Source organism: Diplotaxodon limnothrissa, linkage group LG11 (genome assembly GCF_057381915.1).
Source record: "Diplotaxodon limnothrissa isolate DT_005_m linkage group LG11, D_limnothrissa_male_GT1.1, whole genome shotgun sequence".
Lineage (NCBI taxonomy): Eukaryota > Metazoa > Chordata > Actinopteri > Cichliformes > Cichlidae > Diplotaxodon > Diplotaxodon limnothrissa.
This window is the reverse complement of record NC_140606.1, coordinates 28558042-28582590: the sequence shown is the minus strand read 5'-3', so window position 1 is coordinate 28582590 and position 24549 is coordinate 28558042. Positions and strand designations below refer to the sequence as shown.

Below are 24549 nucleotides of genomic sequence, written 5' to 3'. Positions count from 1 at the left end.
TCACTTAATCTGGTTGTTTTCCTTGGCAATAGAGGTTGGGCCCGGACTGTTGGATGAACTGGCACGAGATGCAATAACCTTCCAACCAAACAGAGCTTCCTGTTGGACAAAGAAAGAAAGGTTATGTTTTAGCTTGGTGTTAGAAGAGTTGCATCACACAGATATAAAAGTGCTAGTGTGTATTGTTGCATTTGTTATATAACTGTTGTGTTACTGCTACATCATAAAACCTCAAATGACCTGCACGGTCCCCAGAGAAAGGGTCCAGCCTCCAGGTGAGTCTCCCCCCTGGGACTTTGCTGCTGTGGGGGTTAAAACGCCAGAACTGGTGGCCTGAGCTGAAACTTGAGACGCAGGAGCTTCTGCATCTGGTGCCAAAGCTGGTAAGGTTTGTGTGACTGAAGCAGGGATCATCTGTGTGTTCTGAGCTGGTGCCGCAACCGTTTCCTCTTCGATCGGTGTTTCTTGAGAGCCGCCCAGAATAGACGAAGAGTTTGAAAGTGGTGGAACCGACACAGAGATGAAACTGGGTGCTGGGCTGCACTCCCCTGAGGTGCTGGGGGGAGTGTGAGTATGCTTCTTCCTGCGGAGCGTGTCAATCCAGCTGGAGCTATGTCTGGAGGCAAAGGATGCCAGGGCCAGAGACGAGAGCCTCATATTTTTCCCTGATGTGATTAGCTCTCCAAAGCCTTCCTGATGGGCGAAGGCATAGCCGGATCTCCTTGAACCACCACGGGCGCCCAGACGGCCCTCTGACACACTGCCGGTACCACGCCAAGCGCTTCCAGTGTTACGACCTGGCGGCTTTCGTCTCTTCTGCCGCACCAGCTGAGTGTAACGAACCTGGAGAACGATGAGACAGGAAATGGGACATCGTTTCAGCTTATAGGAACACGGCTAGTTCACCATAGCCGCACAAATAAGATCATCCAAAAATAAAAATAAAAACCAAAACAAAAAAAATTCCCCCAAAACAAAACAAAAACTCAAACTAATATTTACGCCATTTGACAACAAAATAAAAACTGAAAGTTTCAGTGAAACTTTCAGTTTTAGGACTTCTAAACCATCACATTTTTTCAAACTTTTATGCATCCTGCCTTATTTTTAGTCTTTGTAGTCTTTGCATCTATCCAGCAGTTCATCAAACTATTTCTGCTGCTTTTAAACTCATGTTTTAGGTCATCGAAACCCAGAACATTTTGCACTTAACTCAAAATTAACCTCATCATAAAAAAAATCTGTAATAGTGACTGTTGAGAAACTACATGCAAATCAAAGCAGGAACTTCTTCACAACATCTTGACATCGGCTTCGGTTGGATGCACGGCTAAGCTCAAGACATAACGTCTGATAAAGCCACACACTTATGTTGGATGAATTTACTGAAAGCAAGTCATGACATTAGGGGAAACTGATTAGGTCAATATTTGCAGGGTATTAAAGTGCACTGTGACGGTTAGCAATTAGTCCCGACCACCCCACACAAAGACACACAAAGATAAAATGTTTTTACACATGCAGTTAATCATTGCACAGAGTTCAAACTGACGTTCTAGAAAGACTGTAAAGCATGTTGCAAGGAAGAAGATGGAGACATCAGTGTTAGAAACGCTGTGTTTTTGTGTGTTTTCTCACCGTGTCTGAGAGCTGAGGTTTGAGGTCCAGCTTGAGGAAGCGGAACGCCAAAACTGGAACTATGCATATTGCTGTTGCCAGTGCAATCGTTAACCACACGACTGGCTGCAATAATGTGCTCTGGGCACTACCTGCACTTACAAACAGACAGAGAACAGACAAATGTGTTTTAGACATGTCTTGCTTTTCACTGTGTACACATGATTATTATTATTATCTCCAACAGTAATGCATTTGGTGCAATGAAGTGATATCAGATTATACAAAATCAATCTATTCTCAGTACTGAAACTTACTTGTGTTTAGTTTTTAGACTCACAAAATAGATTTTCATTACAAAAAAGTATGTAAATTATGGATGAAAACAAATCGGTGTTGGCAGAATGATATCGGCTAAGAAGAATTGCAGTATTTGATTTGCTGGTACACATGTGGCTGAGAAATGGGAGCAGGGACGAACCTACAAAGTGGAACTGATTAGGAAAGATCCTGAAGAGGGTCTGACTGTGCAGAGCAAACATGATGATGAAATAGGAGCCCAGAGAGCCCCACACAAACACATGGTTGAACACTGTCCAGAAGCCGGTATCGAGAACAATCTACAAACACAGACATGCAAACAAAACAAAAAGAATAAACCCCCAGAAAACAGCAGATGCTCACAGTTAATATGCCACTCCTGAACAATTAATTGTTATACAACGCTGAGCTTGCCACTTCCCTGCATTTCTTTATATTTTGCTAGTAAAATGGGAAACAGGTGCAGCGGTTTATTGAAATCTGTGCAAATATACATGGAAATACAGGATATAAGCATTAATACACAATTCTAATGAGTTTGAAAATTAATATTGTGTATGACCATCTTTAATCTTCATCTCAGCCTGAGCTCTCTTAGACAAGCTTTCTTGTAATTTCTTTAAGTAGTCTTCAGGAATATTTCTCCAGGATTCTTTAAGTAGAGCCTCAAAGCTCTACTTTGGATCTTGGCTTCCTTTTGTTCTGTTCTCTGTCGACATGATCCCACAATCCTTCAGTAATGTTGAGATCTGAGCTCTGGGGAGGCCAGTCTTTTTAGGTGCACCTTTACTGCATTCCCAGTGTCTTTGGGATCACTGTCATGCTGAAAAATGAAGCTGTTGCCAATCAGATGCTTTCCCGATGATACTGCATGGCGGGTCAAAATCTGATGGGACTTTTCTGTGTTTCACCAATTTTGACAAGTTCTCCAACACCACTGGCTGAAATGCTGCTATAAACCATGACAGAGTCTCCACCGTGTTTTATAGATGACTCACTGTTCTCCGTACGTATTGATGATGATTTCAAACAAAAATTTCACATTTGGATTCATCCTTCCATAAAGCCTGATGCCACTGATTATTTTAGTTCAGTTCATGTGTAATTTGGCACACTTCTTCTTAAGGAAGAGAGAGTTTCTCATCCACTGAGACCACCTTTGATGAACAGTAGATGGCTAAACTGCAGCGCCAGATGCATCTCTATTTCTTCACGATGTTATTTTCAATACAAATGAAAAATAAAAACCTTCTCTGAAAGTGATTAAGTACAAAGACTAGATGAGAAGAAACTGGGAATGTAATTTAAAGAAAAACCTTGCAAGACCAGAAATGACAGAACGTCTGGCTCCTTTGAAGTAAAATATAAAGAAATGAGGGGTGGCTCAACACTTTTGCACAGCACTCTGTGAGGCAGTCGCCTGCTTAAAGCACTCTACAGTTCCTCACCTGTACACTGACCACAATAACCAGGGCTGTCGCTGTGGTGACTGCAAAGGTCTGGTAGTCAGCGAGGGGTACTCCGTTGCTCTGAGTGGCATTGGACAGGACAGCATATGGAACAAAAAACAGCACCACTGATGTGTAGATGCCCTGGGCAATGCAGATGAAGAACTCTCTCTTGTTGAAGAGGAGGTTGAGCTGCCCGGGCTCATACAACTTTGGATATTCCAAACTTCTGTGATCAGGAACATCCTGCATTCATAGAGGAAGTGAGATGCTGCATTTACTAAAATAACATTATATAGAAACTACAGCCAAAACTTGTGGCTTGGTGTTCTGAGCAAAATGCTAACATCAGCATGTGAAAACAGTTCCATATTTCATGCTAATCCTGAGTACTGTCACCTCAGTTAAAAGGATGTGGTGTTGAACTTGATTGTCTGGGACCTTTTTGTGTCTGTTCTGGTTTTCTCCCACAATGTGTGCAGTATTTTTAGCCACGGTCCAACAGACTCTGGCCAAAAACGTGTCTTATATGCATTTTTTTAAAATTCACGAGACAGATTTCAAATGCAAAAGAAAATTATTTTCTGATTCATGAAACTTCATGGAGTTTTATAAAAAACGAAATGTAAAATAAAATCTTATGAGAGCTCAATACAAAGGAATAAATGTGAAAGACCTGGTCAAATATCCCCATGGCCAGCACAGGGAGGGAGGTGTAGACAATGTTGAAGAGTGTGATGAAGTACTGATCGTATACGGTCTACAAAAAAAACACACACAAACAGAGTTATAATCATGACTGTAACCCTTTACAGTATGCTTTAATCATAACCTCTACTCTCTGACCTGGGCAGAGAAACCACAGAAGAAGCCAAACCAGAAGTGCACCATGGTGAAGGCAAAGTTCTTGTAGAAGAAGTAGCAGAGGAAACGGCACATACGCAGGTATGACCAGCGGCCGTGGACCAGCAGGAGGCGCTGTAGAAAGCGGAACTGGGAAAAGGAGTAGTCACTGGCTAGCACAGCCTGGATGCCCTCCTGACCTGAGATACCAACTCCAATATGAGCACCTGGAAGCGTGCAGATGAAATGAAAAGACAAATTCAAGAGATTTTTCCCCCCCAGTTTTCTATACAGACAGTGCTGGGAAAAAGGATTTGACCCCTTCCTGATGTCTTAGTTTTTATACATATTTGTCACACTTACACGTTTCAGACGATCAAAGAAATTTTACTTTTACTAGACAACTCTAAATCTTTCATTTTTTTGTGTGTTTTTTGAGCCACTCAGAGGTGGACTTGCTGTGTGTTAATTGTCCTGGTGCATAACCCAAGTGAGCCTGAGCTTCAGGGCACGAACTGATGGCTGGAGGTTCTTCTTCAGTAGAGAGCAGAATTTATGCTTCCATGAATTATAGCAAGTCGTCCTGAAGCAGCAAATCAACCCCAGATCACAGTACAACCACCATGTATGATTATTGGTATGATGTCCTTTTTATGAAAAGCTGTGTTCGTTTTATGCCAAAGGCACTCAAACCTTTAAAAAAGTTCAACTTTTGTCTCACCAGTCCACAGAACATTTTCACAAACATCAAGATGTTTTTGATAATTGATGTTTGTGAAACAAGCCTTTGTGTTCTTTTTGGTCACTAGTGGTTTTTTAACTTTTGAATTCACCCATTGATGCCATTTTTGTTGAATCTCTTTCTTATTGCTGAATCACAAACTCTGATCTTAACTGAAGCAAATGAGGCCTGCAGTCTCATATTGAAATTTCTTTGATCCTCTGAAACATGATGAGTGTGACAAATATGCAAAGAACTAAGAAACCAGAATGGGGCAAACACTTATTTGCCCCAGTGTAGACAATGGTAAAAGTTTCACACTGTTTTTTTCTCAGATGTGTATGATATCAATGAGAGGGGAAAACCAAAATGGTGCACTCATCTTTGACACCTCACACGCCTACTGTTCAAACCTTCTGTTTATCAAGGGCAGACAGTCAGAAGAAAGACTGAAATAAAACAACTGTTGCATAAAGGACCAGAGCATAATAATAAATAAATAGGATTATTATAAACTGTGAATAATATAAAGCTACTTGCAGAGTCCAAGAGTAAAGAAATAGAGTACAGGGACATATGGACACAACAGGTTACCTTTAGGCCCTGCTGTCTGTATTTTACACAATCTAATAAGTGAAAACTGTGGCAAAAGCTAACTCTAGCTAATAAAACTTTATCATTTTCTAACGGAGAACCTTTCCTCTCGGTTATGAGCTATAGTTAATGCCATGTTGAATAACTTAGCAACGTTAGCATGCTCATTACTTTCCTGTCGAGAAGACTAATGCCACATAACATTATGTGGAGGAAGAAAGCGGTAGCCAGAAAATGTTTTCACAACTTGGGAACCCAAGGTTCCCACAAACTTCCCACAAACTTCCCACTAACTGCTGGTAACTGATTGGGAAACCAGCATTACCATCAGCAAAACCATAATTCTCAGTTTAACTTGAGTATGTGTTCCATTTTCAATAGCTGGACAAAAAGAGCACAGAAGGGGGAAAAACATTTGATTGTTTCGAGATTTTTAAATCAGAAATTACAGGAAGTGAACCAATCCTTCTCCTCACTGCTGCACTGATTGCATTTCTGTTTTACACTTGCATGCAGATATGTAGACATGATGTACATCCACAGACAAACACACACAGGCTGATGCACTTACAACACACTGATTACAAGACATGCAGAGAAACAGAGCACTGAGGTATTAATAGTTTTCTCTTTTAGTTTGCCTTTAAGCTTAGAAATAAATATTATGAAGCAATGATTGACAGTATAGTTCAGTCTTAGTACAATTATTTGTACAGTGAACAGTTCAAACACAAGCCTCCTTTCTATTAAACACAAATACGTTTTCTTCTAAACATCTTTTCAAAGCTTAACAGGACATATTTGGTGTTTTGGGATTTTAGGAGTGACACTAAAATTAAATGTGACTTCTGTCGATTTGTTTTGTTTGTCGGCGTCACATCCATCTATAAGCAGTGAACAAATAATTTGTAAATAAGGCCTAAAAGAACACTGACAACCAAACCTTTACCTCAGGAGGACTCCTGCAACACAGATTTCCACATGACCTACATCACTACTAGGAACAGCGTGCAGATAAACAACTTCTACAGCCGCACTTCTGCTTAGGATTTCCATTGCTTAAAAGTAGACAAGCCACCCAAATGGCTAAACCCAACTTCTCTCTTCTTTTCTGAAAACAATATTTCAGTTACACTTTTGCACAACTCACTTTTGATCATGCTGATGTCATTAGCACCGTCTCCTATAGCCAGCGTGACGGCCTTCTTGCGCTTCTTGATGAGCTCCACCACCTGAGCTTTTTGCAGTGGCGTGACTCTGCAGCAGATGACCGCTTTGCACGCGCACGCTGTCGACACAAACTCTGCCTCCATGTCTGCTTCGAGAGCGTGGGCCTACCACAAGACAACGGAGAGAGGTTTTAGACGTTCAGGCGGTAAAAGGAGTCCAAGTTGCTGCTTTGAAGAAAAGTACTTAATGAGAAAGAATTGTTTTTATGTAACTAAGCTTAAATTTCCGTGACAGATATCATGCAGGAGTGTTATTCATACCAGACTGTGACCGTTGATTACGAGGGCAAACTCTCCTGAGATGTTGTCCATTAAGTTAGAGAGAGGCAGAGGAGGAGGAAGGGGAGAGCCATGCAGCTGCTTCCCCACTCCTCCTCCACTTCCACCTGCCGTATCACCTCCTTCTTGTCCTTCTTTGAATCCATTTCCATTGAAACATGGCTCCCTCCATCCCTGCATTCCCTCCTCTTTAACTCCATCTCTGGTACGTGACAGCTCAATCATCCTTTCCCTCGCTCTTCTAGAGAGGAAGACAAACAAAGCCCACATCAACAGTGTCTATCTGCATCACAGAGACATAATTACATGACAACATGATCATGCACAGCAAAAAAAAAAAAGAGATCTGAGTGTGGGATAAGGAATATAGACTCACAAAAGCAAGTACATAGGGGATAGTTGGAAAAGTAACATGGATGTGAAGAAGATTAGTGATAATGGCAGGTTTTATCCTGAGCCTGATATTCCAATATAGGCTCTTTATAACTTGAATAATTGCACTTTCCAAGTGAATTTGAACATTGCACAAAGAACATCAAAAATACCAGTTTAGAGTTCTTCTGTCTTTGAAAGATAATTTTATTCTTTTGCACCATTACACTGGATTTGCTCACTTTCTAAACTGACTTCATAGTTAAGGGGTATGTTGCAATGCTGCTCATATTTAACCTTGTGAGTTCTCAGCCATAATCAGTGATGACTGGAACTCTAACCCTTTGCTATCAGTTCATGTCATGATGATCACTGAAGTCTGGGAAAAATCTCTTTCAATTATTCCTTTTTGCTTTTATCTAAAATGTCAGGGTCATGAATCAGTCCTCACAGGGTGAGCTGGATGATTTGACTAGAAATGAGTCAAGAAGCTCTGGTCACTGTCGAGTGATTCTCACAGAGTAGTTGGAACATTTTGCTACCACACCTACCGACTTCAATCATGCATACATTTCTTAGTTTCTGCCCGCCCGTCATCTGGAGTTTGGCATTTATTCTCGATCCCACAGTGTACAGTCTAGTACAGTGTGCACATAACCAGACTGACCTGAGTTCTTGCCGTACGCTCTGGACGGTGTGGCCACTGATGATGAAAACCTCGGTCATATCATCTGTCAGCATCTTGCAGGAGTAGCCTATGTTTACAGCCGTTTCTGTGTGAAGGAATGGGAGAGGATCTAACAAATACAAGTGCTGTTTCAGTTAAAAGCTATTTGCTAATGTACTGCTCGTCGTTTCGGCTACTTCTCCCTTTGCAGGCATGCCTCTGGCCTTAAACTATAATAGCTGCTGCAGGCACGTCAGTCAACATGTCCCTTTATTTTTCATTCACTGCACTCATTCCTACAGCCTACGGTCCTTTGGTGATGACAGAATACATGATAAATTTCCAGAAATTAATTTTTCCAGTGCTAGCCCAGTAAATAGGTTCAGACTACAAAAGCAAGAGGGGTGTAGCAGTACTGTATGTTTACATGAATGACAATACACCCACATAGTCAAGGTGCAAATAGATGCACTGATGCTTAAAGTTTTCAGTTTCAACAACCTCCTCATCACAAGGATGCTGCTCTATAATTAGTTTAAATTTTGCAGATTCTTTTGCGTTTTAAACCCTTGTCTAAACGGTTTAAATGTTTTAAACATGCACACTAAGTTCTGAAAGCTGGTGCAAAACTGTGTGCATCTCACCCTGTTTATCTCCAGTAAGAACCCAGATTTTAATGTTAGCCAGAGAGAGGACAGCAATGGTCTCTGGAACGCCTTCCTGCAGCTTGTCCTCTATAGCAGTGGCACCCAGAAGCTAGAAACACAGGCCGAGAGAGAGAGAAACACAAACAAATAAATTGCATATTTAAGGAAATTTAAGACGGGCTTAAATGCAATTGTTGTGTTAACACTATGAGTAGAAAACCCAAACTCAAAAGCATACGTGTGCTCCAAATATAGAAAGTAAAAGAAAGGAATTTCCCTCGAACTGCTTAAGTTTCAGTGATCCCAACAAGTTCCCCTTGCTCATTGCAACATTTTTACTTTATTTGAACTTTTTACATGAAGGGCAAACGGGCCTACACACACACACACACACACACACACACACACACACACACACACACACACACACACACACACACTTGCAATAAATAAGACACATTATCTTGATACAGATTCATACATTATCTGAAAATAAACTCACTGACCATCATATTTTGTTCTACTTCCTCATAAGCTGCTGCCAGTCTATCCTCCCTGCAGTCTGTGGCCTTATCAGCAAAGCGGTGGCTCTCTGACCAGGCCTCCCATTCATCCTCTGACAGGTCCCTGTAGGCCAGAGCCAGGGTCCGTAACCCATCTGCTGCATACTCCTAGCACCAAAAATATACACATAAACATGTAGAAAAACAAAAATATACAGCAGGGACATTAAGAATCACATGACTAAGCATTAAGTAGTGTTGTTTGATGATTTTTAACTTATACTTAATCTAAGAAATGTGTCATGCCATGATGAGGTTGACTGTCTCATTAGGAGAAGGTAAATAAAAATGAAGTGCTGTTAAAAGTTGTTTTAAAGTGTGGAGACTCTAGATGGCAGTGCAGCTCAAGCCATCCGTCCAAGAGCTGACTTACATTGAGGTGGTCTGAAGTAATACTCATTACTTCCTGGTTACAAGGGTGGAGTCTTTCCAACAGAACAGTGTCAGCTCCTTTACAGTAGAGCCGAATCCTGCCCTCTGGGTTACGTACTGAAAATAAAAAAGAGAGAAATGAAGAAAAAATAAATCTCAGCAATTCAGACAATTTTTCCATCACCTTTACAATAACGGAAGAACTCTTCAACAAAGGCCACCGGTAGTCTTTATAATTATGGGTGTATGTGTGTGTCCTCAGAGCCTGGCAGCAGAGGTAAAAGTAATTTATGACCAGAGGTCAAATTTACAGCATATTCATCCATCCATCCATTCATAGCATATTTCAGCTGTAAGGGGTCTAGAGGTGAGATACACCCTACACAGGTCACCAGGTTATTGCAGGGCTGCCACAGAGAGAAGGACAATCATACACGTTCACGGGCAGTCCAGAATCACCAGTTAACCTAACATGCACGTCTTTGGACTGTGGGAGGAAGCCAGAGTAACCCACTTCACACAGAAAGACCAAAAAAAACCCCGAAAACAAAGGTTAAAACCCAGAACTTTTATGCAACAATGTGGCAACAAAGATAAAGATTGCACCACAATGCCATCCTGTACAACAGCACTGTACAGCCATACCAGTTTCTGCTATGGCAAGCTGTTAAGTGATTGTCTTGTGACATTGCACAGATACACGTGGTCCTGAAAGGTCAAATGCACTGCAACTTACGAAAACACAAATAGAAAAATGCTGCAAAAGCGCACAATGCACAATGAAAGTTAAAAAACCCAAATCTCACAGAACAAGACAATAATGTGACGTAAGTGACAGAAACCAAAATATGTGGAGGATTGCACTGAGACACGCTTGAAAGAAGCCAATGATGTATAAGTGTTGTTTTTGCATATTTGTTTCCTTTTCCATTGTGTGCTTTTGTAGAATTTTTCTATTTACTGGTGTTTTATTATGTTGCTGTGCATTTGACCTCTCGGGGCCACCATACACAGGTTTTTTGTAGTTAAATCAGAAGAAAAAGCACGGATTGCTGCATACCTATAACAGACATTCGCTTGCGTATGTTGTTGAAGTCCAGTATGGCGAGCAGCGAGTAGGTGACGGTGCGTCCCATTTCTGTGGTGGTTATCGTCCCAGGTGTTCGGGAGCGAAACACAAAGCCAAAGTTTCGAGCCGCCGTCACTAAAGCGCCCTCGTCTGGAGACTGAGCCTTATAAACCAGCTCTCCTGTGCAGGCAGGTAAAACAGTCGTTAAATATTATACGATAACGAATGAGCAGATGTTGAGTTTTGATGTCATTATTTGCTGTTTTGCAGTTTCTCTCTTTTTTTAAGCTCACCCTCACTTTTCTCCTCACTCATAACGGTGTGACAGAGGGAGAGCAAGCGGAAAAACTCATGAGTGCACGAGTCTCCCACTTTCACTGATTCCAGCAGCTTGTCATCATAGAAGCAGAAGTCTGGGTCCGCCAGCGGGTTGAAGGGACTGAAGTCCAGCCTCTGAAGACAAATGAGTGATAAATAAAATCACAGGTGATAACAGACATGCATGTGATCTATGATTGATCAAAAAATACTCATACGCACCTTTGGCTGAGTTTCCAGTGGGTCTGTTAGATCACCTGACAAACACATCGGCACCACATGTATGAGCTCTGATATACACGTACATACGGTCTCTGCTACATGCACATGTATTGTGTGTGTCCTTACCGTAACTCTGTCCATTGATGGAGCACTTATTGAACGTCATGATGTTCTGAGTGAGCGTTCCAGTCTTGTCACTGAAGATGTATTCAACCTAGGATCATTTTAGGAGTATATAACTACTCAAAGCAAAGCACGATGGATGGATTTGCAGAGTAGAGTGAGTCTGGACACTTACTTGTCCCAGTTCCTCGTTCAGAGTGGTGGTCCTGGCCTCAGCTGCTGTGTTACATTGTGAGCAGAACATCTGTTGGTCCCAGTTAATGAAGTAGCTGTGACCGAGCCTGATCACCTCCACACTGAAGCAGGTGAGGAAAGGGAGAGGTTACAAACTCCGAGCCGTTCACAGTTTAAAATAAATGTAACTAAGTAAGTAACAGAACAAGTAAGCACAGAACAATACAAAGATTTTCTGGCCAAATACATTTGGCATGCAGTCAGTGCAGTTCACTGACTTACTGATTACCAAGGACCAGATCTCTTTGCACACACAGTAAGATTGTGTGCATGTAAATACAGAAAAGCATGTAGCGATTTTTGAAAATTACGTTTATACAGCTGTGTGCATGTTCCTCTTTTCTAAATCTCAGTCATTATGAAATTTAAGCATGTGCACAACTCTCATTTCCACTTCTCTGACTGGATATAGACACCAATACTTTCAATACTTGCACTCCTATTTGCACCTGAAGCTGTCTGGAAAACAAAAGACCACAACTGGCTTGACCAGAGGAATGAAGAGAACAAGAAAAAAGAAATGTGGGTTTTGTTTGCCTCACTTCTGGAGACACAAACAGAAGAAAAACTCTTGTAAATGAAAAATAATTGGGGCCATTGTACCACTAGGCACCAGCTTTTTACAGCACTAATATTACCAATGAATGACTGTGATAAGAGGACTGATAAAACCAAGTACACGATAAATTTTCAATGATGTTTGCAAATGGCAAACACTATCTCCAACTGCCGCTTTATATTAATCGCTGTCTAACTAATCTTTATCTCTACTTCCGAGTATTGTGGTTGACTTTCTATGTAAAGTTGGGAACACGCATGGTCACAAGTCCAGTATTATGCAAATTGTTGTGCAACCCATCATTTCTTGATATTTTGAAGTACAGCAATCTATTGACACACAGATTGCAAGATATAAGGAAGAAGTAAAGCTTATAAATGTTTATATGTGTGTGTGTGTGTGTGTTTAAATCCAGGTATGCTTTAACTGCTTTGGCAGTGTGTTTGGGATCAAGACAGAGCCTCGACTATGTTTTACAGATGGCTGTAGACGCTGTTGTATCTCTCTCTTTACCTCCTGTGAACATCTTGATTTCAACGGTCACTAAACACAAATGTGAAAATTTCATATTTGGATTCATCACTCCATCAGACTTGTTGCCAGTTCTTAAAAATGGCTTCTTAACAGCTGCACTACTATTGAGGCCATTTCTGATGAAGCTTCAGAGAACAGAGAACTGCCTCAGGTCTTTGCTTTGTCTTTTCCAATTCCATAATGACTTTCAGATGCTATTTATCTGTTGTAGATAGTTCGTTTTAGTTGTTGAGGTGTTAGGTTTTGAGTTAGTCTTCATTTTTATGTTTTAATGATTAACAAACACACAAAAACAAGCAGTCCTACGAACATTGTCAGGTACACGGACTGGACTGAAAATGAGTGAAAAAGAAGCTAATGTCCAAAGAAACACTATAAATGATTTTCAGAAAGTCTGGAGCACTTTTGCTCAAGACAATTAAAAAAAGTATGAAGTAAGCCTGAAGTAAGCAAAATATGAGGAAATGAGGGTTGGCTTAAGACTTTTGCACAGTATTCTATCCATGAGGTCCATACATTCTTTCTTTATAAACACCAGTTTATATGTGGGAGGGGCAAACACAGGGTTTTTGTCTGTAAGCATCATTTATATATTCTTATAGAACTATTGCTTTCTTCCTACCTGACATATAGAGAGATAGGCACGACGGTATTAAGAATGATGACGTAGGACCAAAAGGAGAGGAAGGCCGAGAACAGGAAGTTATTCACAGGAGTGTCCCAAGCCAGGTAGCTCTGGAACAAGGACCCCACCTCTTTCTCCCACCCTGCATTACCCACAGCCAGGATCATACCCATGCACACCAGGAAGCCAAATATCTGACAGAAAATGGACACAGGCAAAAAAGTAGAGATTAAATAAATGAATTTTACAGTTAGATCTATAGTCATTTAAGCCTAAGTTAGAACAGAATACATCAGTAGTGTAGATATATGAAACTAAATTCAAGCCAGTGAGATCATGTCCTGAAATAGTTATGAGCTATGAAAATGAGAAGTGTGGGATGTCCTACCCAGAGGACCAGTGTGTTCATCAATCGATCGATACTCGTACGCTTAAACTTGGTGCGACCGCTGTTCTGCATTAGCTTGGTGTCTGGGCCTGGCAAACAGAAACAGGGTAAGACTTGCAACATACAGCAAATGCATTATTTTTCTGTGCAAACATGCACACACCTACCTGCAAAGATGACCAGGCCATAGCAAGCCTCTGTGTTGCGGAGCACGCATCCTCGGAGGAGCATGTTCTGATTGGTCAGGCTGTATTTCTTCTCTCTCCAGTACAGAGTCCCGGAAAAACGATCCAGCTTGTTGTTGGGAGGCTCACACACCACCTCTCCTTCAAACAAAGAAGAGTGTGGACAAGCAAACACACAAATGTAAATTAGATGCTCATTCATAGTCATCTGAATCCAGTCACTGCTATGTTTTTAGAATTGAATTAATCACCCGGATGACATCACGCTGTTGTCGTGCACCTGAACACGTGCACAGAGGGAGGATCACACACCTTTTGTAAGCTGATGTGAGGCAAAACGTGAGCAGATTTGCTGCAGTAATGCATTTTCCCGAGCAGGTGAGGAGTGTGTGGGTGTGATGTGCTGACACAGTGATGCGGTGGCTGTGTGATAGGCTGCCATTCACTGGTGGTGGAGCCGTACAGAAAGTGTGTGTCTCTGTTTGTGTGTATGTGTGAATTTTAGTGTGAAATGTGCATTAGCATGATTGAGAAAACATTTGATTCAAGCTTCCTGGTGCATGCTGAAGACCGTTAATCCTTATTCTGCAATGCAAAAAGACAAAACAAGTTTCTCCTCCTAACTCACCGTCAAATGAAGCCAAGTTGTTCGGGTCTCCAAGTTCAGATGTCACTGACACAGACTGACGCACCTTCATATTGGTCTCTCTGCAAGATAAAACCACACACAGCAGTTTAGATGTAGTGTTGCGTTCCTTCTGCAGATTTTAGGTTTTTTTTGGTCACGCGAACAGATGTTGAGGTGCAGCGTGTTTTCTGACCCGTCTAGCTCGGCTGTCTCGATGTAACAGAGACCATGAGGTTCAGTGCTAGACAACAGGAGCAGGTCAGCCTGAAAATGGATACAACAGCTGAGATTAGCATCAGCACGGTCAACATGGACTGAACTAGAAAAGCGCTGATGACACAGCAACGACTGTTTGCATCTATTACAGCTAAAAGAAAAGGCAGAATAATTGCAACTGAAAGCATGTTAGTGATTAAATGTAGCACTTCTAATGAGGCACATAATGCATTACAATCCATTTAGCATCAGAGCTTGTGGTCTACTGAAAGCTATTATGATCAAACAGAGGTCTAAAAACACGAGAAGATGCTGGTGCTGAACACTAAGCTGGTGTAATGGTGGATAAATGGGCCTTTTTGGACTACTGATCACTATGTTTTCTTTTGTTTCTGTGCTGGGTGCACACTTACTGCCACAAACTGGTTGTTTTCCAGTTTAATAATATCACCCACTCGAACATTCATCCACTTTTCATTTTGAAGCCTGGAAGAGCAAAACGAAGAGAAACAGTAAAAAAAAAAAAAAAGTAACGGATGCTGCTCTATTTTAAGAAACCTCTTAAATCAAGAGATGGGTAAAATCTGAACAGGTAAGTTGTCAGATGTAATGACTCACGAGCCACGGATGAGGACCTGAGACTGACGATTGTTCACTTGGTTGTCGCTCTTGTGACGAAACTGGAGATGACAAAAGGTAACGTGTAGTAGAAATACAGACTCGTATCTGTGCCTGTGGTGCATGAAAACATACTCACGTAGTCATCCGTGGCATCCTTTACTGCAGTGATGCTCAGCACCAGAGCTAAAGGCACGATGGTGGTGAACCAGGAGAGGGAGGAGATCTGAGGTATCAACTAAACACAGGGAGACAAAGCTTATTATGCAAATTACTTTTAAAATGGAACACAAAGGCAGTGTAAGATAAAGAGATAGCTACGTCTAACCCCAGCCACATCAAAGACAGCTTGTTATGATGGTGAGTGTACCTGATGGTACAAAATCGTGGTGAGACAGTACCAAGGAGGCAAAAACAACAAAGCTACAGTACACTGGTTTGTTTGGGTAGTTTTAAAATAAGCATTTGTTCAATAATAGACCCCTAACTTTACCAGAGTGTTAGGAACCAAACCTTGCTTTTAGTTGAACTATAACATAATATAACATTTTGGGGCTTTGAAATGAGTTTAAAGGAGCTGAGGGGGTATGATTTCATTTTATATAGCAAGGTTTAAGATTGCAACTAACTCAATATCTCTAGCCTAATGAACAGGAGAACTTACAGTGGCTTCTAAAAATGCAAAAACATAAAAGAATTAACAGCAGCTCTGTTAGCCTGGACTTAAAATCAGCATCCTCACTGCCCCACAGTCACGTGCTAATGATGTGCAGGTTTCCCTGCATATCATTTGATTGCACACTCATTTACTATTATTTAAAATATTGATAATTGATAACATGCCATCACTACAATCATACAGTACAGTACCAAAGTATTGCACGTAATGAAATTTTGCTGCTGGTGTGCAGAAAAAGTTCCAAGGATCAGCCTCTGGCACGTGTGTTTTTCTGGCTTTATTGTGACAGGAAAGCTAGAGGAGAGAACAGGGGGAAGTGGCCTTGGGCCTCTGGTCTGGCCTTACAGCATATAGTTTGCCTCATTCACACAATGAGCTAACTGTGTGTATGAATTTTCATGTTACTCCATCCACTAGACATTATGACATAATCAAGAGGCATTTGTTGCCAGTGAAATGTGTTTGAAATGATTTGTTATGAAATAACTGATCTCATATTCCGCATTGATGTTTTTTTTCCATCATATTCTCAAGTGCAGGAAACTGTGAGGCTCACTACTTCCCTGAAAGTCTTTTATTAATAGCTTATTTTCCATTTCTACAACAGATTAGATCAGCCATTTGGAATTTGAATGTACCAATATTCATCTAATTTTGTACCACCAAACTTTAACTAACAGTTACTGATCACGGTCCTTTAAGGGCGTTAACTAGAAAATCATGTGCCCCTTATGCCTCCTGTCTGTCTTTGATTTCTCACCTGTAGTATGAGCAGGAAAAGAAAGTAGGTGTTGGCTACTTCCTGGAACTGCTCAAACAGATTGACGGGCAGAAACGTGATGATGTTGTACTTGGATGTCATGATGCAGTTACTCTGGAGGATTAGGAGAGAAGAAAATACCTCTCAGTTAAATTGCTTTACGAGTATAAATATTTTGAATATGTACAATAGAAAACAGCAAACTCTCTTACGGCATACTGAAACTTTTCGTTGTACTCTCTGTCATTGGCTCTGACCCTTCTCTCCTCCTCTGCGGAAACACAGCACACAAGATGAGTCATTAAGGCATCAAAACAAACACATGCAGTAAGTCTGCATAAGGACGAATTTTTAGCATGTTTGGCAAACTGCAGAGTTTAAAAATGTCGGCACTATTCACAGCTTCCTAAAACCTGGAAACAAAAGAGAGGGAATCAAGCAGTGAAATCCAGACGTTTATTGTCATATACACCCCAAAACACAGTGGTTACACTGAGCAATGATTGTTTTACTTTGTGAGTTGCCCTCACAGTAAAATAAATAACTACACTAAAAGAAAAGAAAAGAGTAATAAGCATAGAAAAACAAATAAGATGAATGAAGTAGTATGAACAGAAGGTTTGATTGTGGTTAGAATATAAAGTACAAGATACTTATGGATGCTATCTTACTTACTAATGGTAATGGACATTCAGAATGTATGAGTGTTATTATATAATACTGTATTATATTGTGTGCAATTGCAGTTGTACAGGTCAGTATGGAAGAAAATAGCCGGCAGTGTTGAAGCATGTATTCATACATCAGTGACTGTGCTGTGCATTGGTTGAGTGTAATAGATACAGAGTGTCAGGCAGGAGGCATGCAAAACCAATAAGCAGGCCAATCATCGCTGATGTTTCGTTAGCTGCTACTACTCTTTGTTATTAACCAGATGTGCAGTTGTGGCCAGATACACGCAACCAAACATGAGTGTGCGTGCAAAAGTTTAGGCACCGATAAAGGCAGATCATAGTATAGTCTCCAAGTTTCAGAGAGTAAAATTAAGACCGTTTCTTTTTCCTGTGCTCAATCTCTTGTGCACCCCTCCTCCTGACCTTGCACTTTATCCTATTGCTGTTTTTAGGTTTCTGTTATGCTGATGCAAAGTAGTTTGGGAGTTCCCCTCCTCATCTTCCTCCAACACCAGTCGCTTCTCTTCTAATATTAATGATGTGGCTTTTAAAATGAAATGACTGGTCATTTTGAACAGGGCTGCACACACACACACACACCAAAGTAATAATATCCAAGACCAAGCGCATGTTTTGTGCACGAAAGCACAGTCCTTAGCATACTTTTGACAGATTTGTGAAAGGCAGTGAGGTGCCACAGGAAGGGACATCACACAACAGAAACCGATAGGCTATAATCAAATGCCGGCACATAAACAAAGACGCTGTGGTTTCCTGTGTTTCTGCAGCACAGTGAAGCTTTCGCACTGCTCATAACCTACATCTTTGTCCCTGCTGTATTCAGCTTCACCAAAAGAGACAGAGGCCACTTAAAGTGATCCCATTAGAGCTGCACTTTACCGTCAGATTATAAGACAGATCTGATGTGACAGATTAGCTCTGGTTGGCTTTAGACCAGTCAGGGTGGTTTTAGTCAATTTAGAAAAACACGTTACGTCCACTTATTGCTGATGGTGTTGAGTGAGACTGACAATGAGAGGGACACTAGCAGAAATGATTACATCATTGTTTGTTATGTTGATAAAATATTGGCATATTTAAATGTATTTTGCTCCGGTTTATTAAAAAGAGGTCAGTTCACAACTACGGTCACCTCATGGTGCTTTACACTGTAAAGCAAAGACCATACAACATTATAGAAATAACCCCAACAATGCAATAATTTCCGGTAAAGTGCTTGTTAGGCTGGCAACTCCCTGTTACCACATAGAGACCTCAAGCAGAACCACGCTCAGTGAAGAGTAACTATCTGCCAGGACCGGAAAAAGAAGGCCGAGAAAACAAAAGCATGGTCAAAATTTGTTGCACAGTGCCCTGAAAAAGTATTTGCCCCTTCCCGATTTCTTTTTTAATATATTTGTCTATCTAACATTCAACAATTTGGGGGTTCAGTATCTCACTCAAAAAGTGCAGGATTGAACCACTGCCCTTTTGATTAATAGACAACCTGCACTACCTCCTGAGCCAAAGCCACAAAACCAGATTGAGATATTTTTGCGTGACTTGTAAAAGATTGCACATGCTGGAAAACCATCCAGTGCGACTAAATTAAAACAATTCTACGAAGAAGAGTGGACCAAAATTCCTCCACAGTGATGTTAACGCAAGTAAATACAAAACTGTAGTCGTTAACTTTGTTCATTATTAAAATTAGTTTGTATGATCCAAAGCATGTAAGTGTGACAAAGCCCCCAGGAAGAGGCAAATTGTTTTTCATTGTTTCCAAAAGCAAGTGAGTTACTTTTGTTTTTAATATTCCTATCTGTCATTGTGGCTGTTGTTGAGCAGCACGATTTATTAGAAAAAAATCTAAATAGTTACATAAGAAAAATTGTTTTAGGCATCAACTTCTCTTTCTTGGAGTTTCTATCTGACAGATGTGAGATTTCTGGGTGCATGCAAAAAGCTGTGAATGTGATTGTGCACAATCCACAAACTTTTCCAATCCCTCTGGCATTTCTCCTCTTAAGACGAAGGTCATCGTGCTGTTTTCTGAGACAAATGTCCACCAGAGAGATCTGTCTGACGTGCAGTGCCAAGCCTGGTGGGAAAAGCCAAGATCCTTGTGCCAGCTAAGCACCAATGTGAAGTCAGGACCAGCCTGTGTCTGTCCCAGCCACTGCTGTGCAAGCTGAACACCTCAGCCTAAATGCATGAGCATCTTTAACAAACTGCTCAGTAAGTGTTTAATGTCTCTGACAACTTCAAGGGCATTAGAAGCCCTGACGCAAGCTGCATACCATACAGTAAACCTGCGTGAATCTATAAAGCTCCATTACGGAGAAACTTTCAGTGGCAGCCTTACTCCCAGCATAAGGTTTCCATAAAGGGCTGAGACACAAACGAGTTAATATATATTGATTTAAACTAAAATAACTAATGTCATATAGAAAGAGTAACTGTAACCTAATACAAAAGCACTAATTTTGTTTCATCTACCTTCCTGTCTCTTTAACACTGTCTCTGCTCATGGCTAGACATGTGAGGACACAATCTCCTTACGTCTCCACAAGCGACACACTCGCACAACAGATTTAGTGCAGATTGAATTCGGAACAATAACGACCACAGTCATTCAATGTGAATTGCAGTACGGGAAGCACTAATGTCCCTGCCACGACTAAAACTAAGTCAGGGTCAGATCAGACTGCAGAGAAGTGAGCATCACTCACAGTGGCTGATCTAATTAGGTGAAAAGGGGATAGCGGAGTCGTGTGCAGCCCAGCAAGCACATACGGTGATCTAATTTGCTGGAAAAAAATGCTAGTGACACAGTCAGAGAATGATGGAGTGGAGGTCAAATGAAGGTGCACATCCAGGGTGATTTGAGATAGTTAACCTAAGGAATAAGAATACAGATGGAGCAGTGCAGAGGAGGGCTGGTGCCTGAAAGATTGATCAGGGACTCACGCAGCAGAGACACGAACATCAGCCACATATTTAGACCGGATCCAAGCAAAACTCTGGTGTTTGGCATGATTCACTGTCAGCACGAAACACCGGAAAACAGCTGAGATTAAGCAACTAGTTTAAGGCTGTTGGGGTCAACTCCAAAAGATACAGACTGAAGTGTGAAATCAGAAGAACAACAGATATCTCTCTGTTATTAAATCTTAGGAGAATGCTGATGTGTAAAAACCTGAACAGTCATTGATGACACAAAGTGCTACAGTGCAAAAAACCCCAAACAAACCAACTAGGTCTGTGATGCAGAGATGTAATATGACACATATCGTTAGCTTCATAGCATAAGTGCCTAAGTCATTTGACTAAGTCAATGACTTAGGCACTTATGCTATGAAGCTAACGATATGCAAAAGAGAGTGAGAGAGAGATGAAGCAGCAGGAATGAGACTTGGACTCAGATGGGATGAAGATGAGAGATGATATTTATTAGGAAACAAATAAATAAATAGTTTGCACGATGAACAGCCTCCTGGCGGTGAAGATAGTAAAGACTTCTTCCCAACTTCAGCCTTAATTTTCCCCGCACAGACTCGTACCTGTCCGCCTCTTTTTCGATTTTCTTCCATCCAGTCCTCTCTTTTTCTTTCCTTGCAGGGGGAAAAGAACGACTGGAAACCATTTCTCCGGGATGTCTTTGAGCACTGTCATCTTAAATTTCTTTAAGTCACAGTGTGATGATTTTTTTTCCTTAAATCGCTGGCTATGCGCTGTTTCAGTAACAAGTCACAGCCACATCTGACCGTCACGTCTCCGCAAGGACGCGCGCACGAAGCTCCGGCCCCAGCTCAGTCAAGTTAGATTAGAGACTCAGTCCCAGTCCCAGCCTCTGCTGCTTATTGCTCCATCCCCTCCCCCAAAATATACACACGTGCACGCGATGTCCACCCCTTGCTGATTCGTCTTCCTCCTTCCGCGGGATCAGTGATGTCATCTTTTTTTCTAATTAGGAAAATAAAGCGCAGGGCTCGGACCTGTATTTTCTGTGAACATCGTGCTTTATGTCAGCCTCATTCGAAACATAAACACTGATGATGTGTAGGCATTACGCAATCTCAAAGGCGAGAGGCGTTACCATGGAAGCCGCATCACCACGGGTCCTACAGCCGAAACTGGTCGCCATTTTGGATCTAAAGTCGTTTTTTCGTGTGTGGAGTCCAATTGTCGTTTGGAGCCAAAATGTCCGGTGCAGGAGTTCAGTGTCCTGCGTGATCCTAACGTTAGAAGGTGTGCCGCAGTGGGAAGGGCCAGACAGGTGCCCGGGCACGTGCTGAGCGGCGATCCTCGTGTTGAGGCTGAGGCTCTCCCTGATCTATATGTGAAGCATGAGCCTAAGAAACCAAAACAAAGCACTGCGGGGGGCGAACAGGCAACTTCCTCTACAAACAGCAGGTTGTTTTGGCACATGAAGAGTTAGTTTACACCTATCAGAACTGATTTGACGGGGCAGGAATTATGGATGGGGACTGATGACGGCAAGGTACAACAATGACATTATGGCAGTCTCTTTAATGACCTGCAATGCATCACTGATGAAACCGCTTCACTTTGATCAGCATCTGCAGGCGTCCTGTATTCAGAGATCACGAGCTCTGATTTGACTTTTTCTTTTCAGAGATGAGCGCACACAGATCGTGTGAAGGCTTAGGGAAAGATAGATAAAAGCACGGCTAATACTTCTGTATGACTCTGAGTGTGATTGGGGGAATGAGACTGCAGTAGAAAGTGATTTGAGAGCTCAAATTGAATAGAAAGGCAGTATATAAATACCATAGTCCACTTACCACCTAATCAATGATGGCAATTCATTAATTAATTTATTCATTCAACATTAGTCAGGTTTTTACCGTGCGTAAACCTCGTGTTTCACCTGTACCTAATCTCTATTCTTTTCTTGTATTCTAATAATTAGCATTTTCTGCTTACACCAGTGCCTCTTCTCCAAACGAGCATCAACTGCAGTCAAAACACACGCTTTACGAAACCGTCAGACTGTGAGAACAGAGAACTTTTCTCATTTCTCACTTTCTATAATCTGTCCCTCCTAGTCTCCCCTTTCCTCTGTCGTCTTGCTTCTGGCCCTGAAATCCATGTCAGTGCACCTCACTGAAGGACGTCTCAGCTCCTAAAATGCATCTGGAGGACTGAGGAGAGAGGAGGCTTGCCAGGAAAGATGTATCCTTTGCAGGAGCGCTTTATAAAAGCGGTGTCACACAGCTGGAATATATGCAACAAACTCTACAGTCCTTTCAGTCCATACGCCATTCAGTTATTTAACTGTGTGATCAAACTTTCAGGCCTTCACAGTTTGTGTGGGTTTGATTAAAAATCTTTTCACATTGGGTTACGGCTCCAGAATGTCTCATTTTGTTAAAGTGCTCTCTCTCCCTTGCCTCCTCTGTTCATCTTTCTGATGGGAAGGACCAAGATGAGAGGAAATGAAATTGCAGGAAATGAGAAATGAGAAAAGGGGACAATATGACTTGTTTGGAGATCCTTTGTTAGTGTTCACTAGCTTGAACTAGTACTCTGGTTCTGTGCAGACTTAGCACATACCTGAGACACTTGGCCTTTTCCCAATTACTTTTTTGAGGTCTGAAAAGTGACTTCTCATGGCTAAAATGCCTCTCGGTGCTTGGAGCCTGAGTCAGGCATTACCATACATCTACATCAATGCCACACACACAAAAGTCAGGTTTAAGAATGTTATTCCCAAGTGTTTGTTTTTTTTAACATCTATCCAGTTCAGGGTCGAGAGGCTGGGAGCCTATTCCAGCTGATGCAGGGCAAGGTATATCCTGGACAGGTTGCCAGTCTATTGCAGGGCTAACAACCATTCACACCTACAGCCATATTTATAACCCCACAGTAACCAAACTAGAACATTACTACTATATAGATAGATTCTTTATTGTCATTGTGCAGCTTGTACAATGAAAGTCTTTTCGATGGCAGTCTTTCTCACAGCAGCGTATAGAACAAATAAAATTACTAGACAACAAGACAATAAATACCAGGAGAGAGTCCGTACTGGTACAGCGATAACATGCGAAGTCCACACACAAAGCAACCAATGTGCTGCCCCACCGGGTTTAAGAGCAATCAGTAAGCTATAAATAACTTATATAGTTAATTTAGTAATAATTTGGAAACCTCCTTTGTTTTATTAACCACAGAAGCATTCAATGATACTGTCAAACGATGTAAAACAAGTTGTGGCAGATGGATCCCCCAATCTGAGCCTGGTTCTGCTGCAGGTTTCTTCCTGTTTAAAGGGAGTTTTTCCTTCCCACTCTCTCCAAGTACTTACTCAGAAGGGGTTGTCTGACTGTTGGGATTTCTCTCTATTATTTTAGGGTCTTTACCTTACAATATAAAGTCATTTGAGTCAACTGTTATTGTGATTTGGTGAAATATAAACAAAACTGAATTGAACTCAAGGCTAAAGCTGTGTTCGGCCAGTGTTTGTAAAAACTTCTATCTTTCAGTCATTTCCATCTGGTTGTTTTAGAGCCCCCACCCTCCCCTCCAGAGAACTGGTGTCATAATACATTGTCTGTCTGGGAATCTGCAGATGAGCTTCAGTAATAAGTGCTGTTTAATACATTATGATAGTCTGAAATGTATTGAATGTTTGTTTTCCAGCATATTGTTTCTGCCTGTAGATAAATATGTGAATGCATTCTTGCTATCGAGCAGCATGCATCACACCTTCCATGTCTACGTTGTCATTTGGTTAACTGCATTTCTCATTGTCAAGCCACACTGGATGAAACTAGTTTAACTGCAGATGTGATTAATGTACTGACCTGGGGGAGGCCTCTTTCTGAACATCTCCACTCTGCTGGCGTCCTTCTGCTCTGGCCCATGGGACTGTCTGCCAAGGGAAAGAAGGGAGGTGGGTGAGACTGAGGAGGATACAGGGGAGACTACAGAGCTGACCGTCTACAGAGCACGAGCAGGAAAAAAAAGTGAAATGGGAGCCATAAAAATGTGATTGTGCGTGGAAGGGAAATAGCT

The 24549-nt window shown here is 41.4% G+C and overlaps 1 protein-coding gene across 2 annotated transcripts; it reads right to left on the bottom strand.

Annotated features, from left to right (window-relative positions):
- atp8b2 (ATPase phospholipid transporting 8B2) lies at positions 1–24363 on the bottom strand. 2 transcript variants are annotated; one of them, XM_085365642.1, is made up of 29 exons: positions 24339–24363; positions 17044–17102; positions 16832–16945; positions 15532–15630; positions 15393–15454; positions 15188–15260; positions 14752–14822; positions 14559–14638; positions 13913–14071; positions 13746–13834; positions 13355–13551; positions 11581–11701; positions 11409–11496; positions 11283–11317; positions 11036–11195; positions 10734–10922; positions 9675–9790; positions 9245–9409; positions 8736–8847; positions 8092–8197; positions 7035–7293; positions 6695–6878; positions 4233–4456; positions 4063–4146; positions 3387–3632; positions 2099–2237; positions 1639–1769; positions 241–843; positions 1–99 (listed from the first exon to the last, which is right to left on the bottom strand). In XM_085365642.1, the coding sequence occupies exons 1-29, from the start codon at positions 24361–24363 to the stop codon at positions 1–3; spliced, it is 4089 nt and encodes a 1362-aa protein (XP_085221768.1). The 2 variants fall into 2 exon arrangements, with proteins under 2 accessions (XP_085221768.1, XP_085221767.1); XM_085365641.1 differs by lacking the exon at positions 24339–24363 and adding an exon at positions 21069–21180.
- Between the last annotated feature and the right edge of the window lie 186 nt (positions 24364–24549).

Coding starts and splice junctions, on each gene's coding strand:
- atp8b2 (XM_085365641.1), bottom strand. CDS start 21,180: ATGACAGTGCTCAAAGACATCCCGGAGAAATGGTTTCCAGTCGTTCTT. Junction 14,823..15,187: donor AAAACAACCAGTTTGTGGCA/GTAAGTGTGCAC, acceptor ATCCATTTTCAG/GCTGACCTGCTCCTGTTGTC. Junction 10,923..11,035: donor GAGTGAGGAGAAAAGTGAGG/GTGAGCTTAAAA, acceptor CTGCCTGCACAG/GAGAGCTGGTTTATAAGGCT.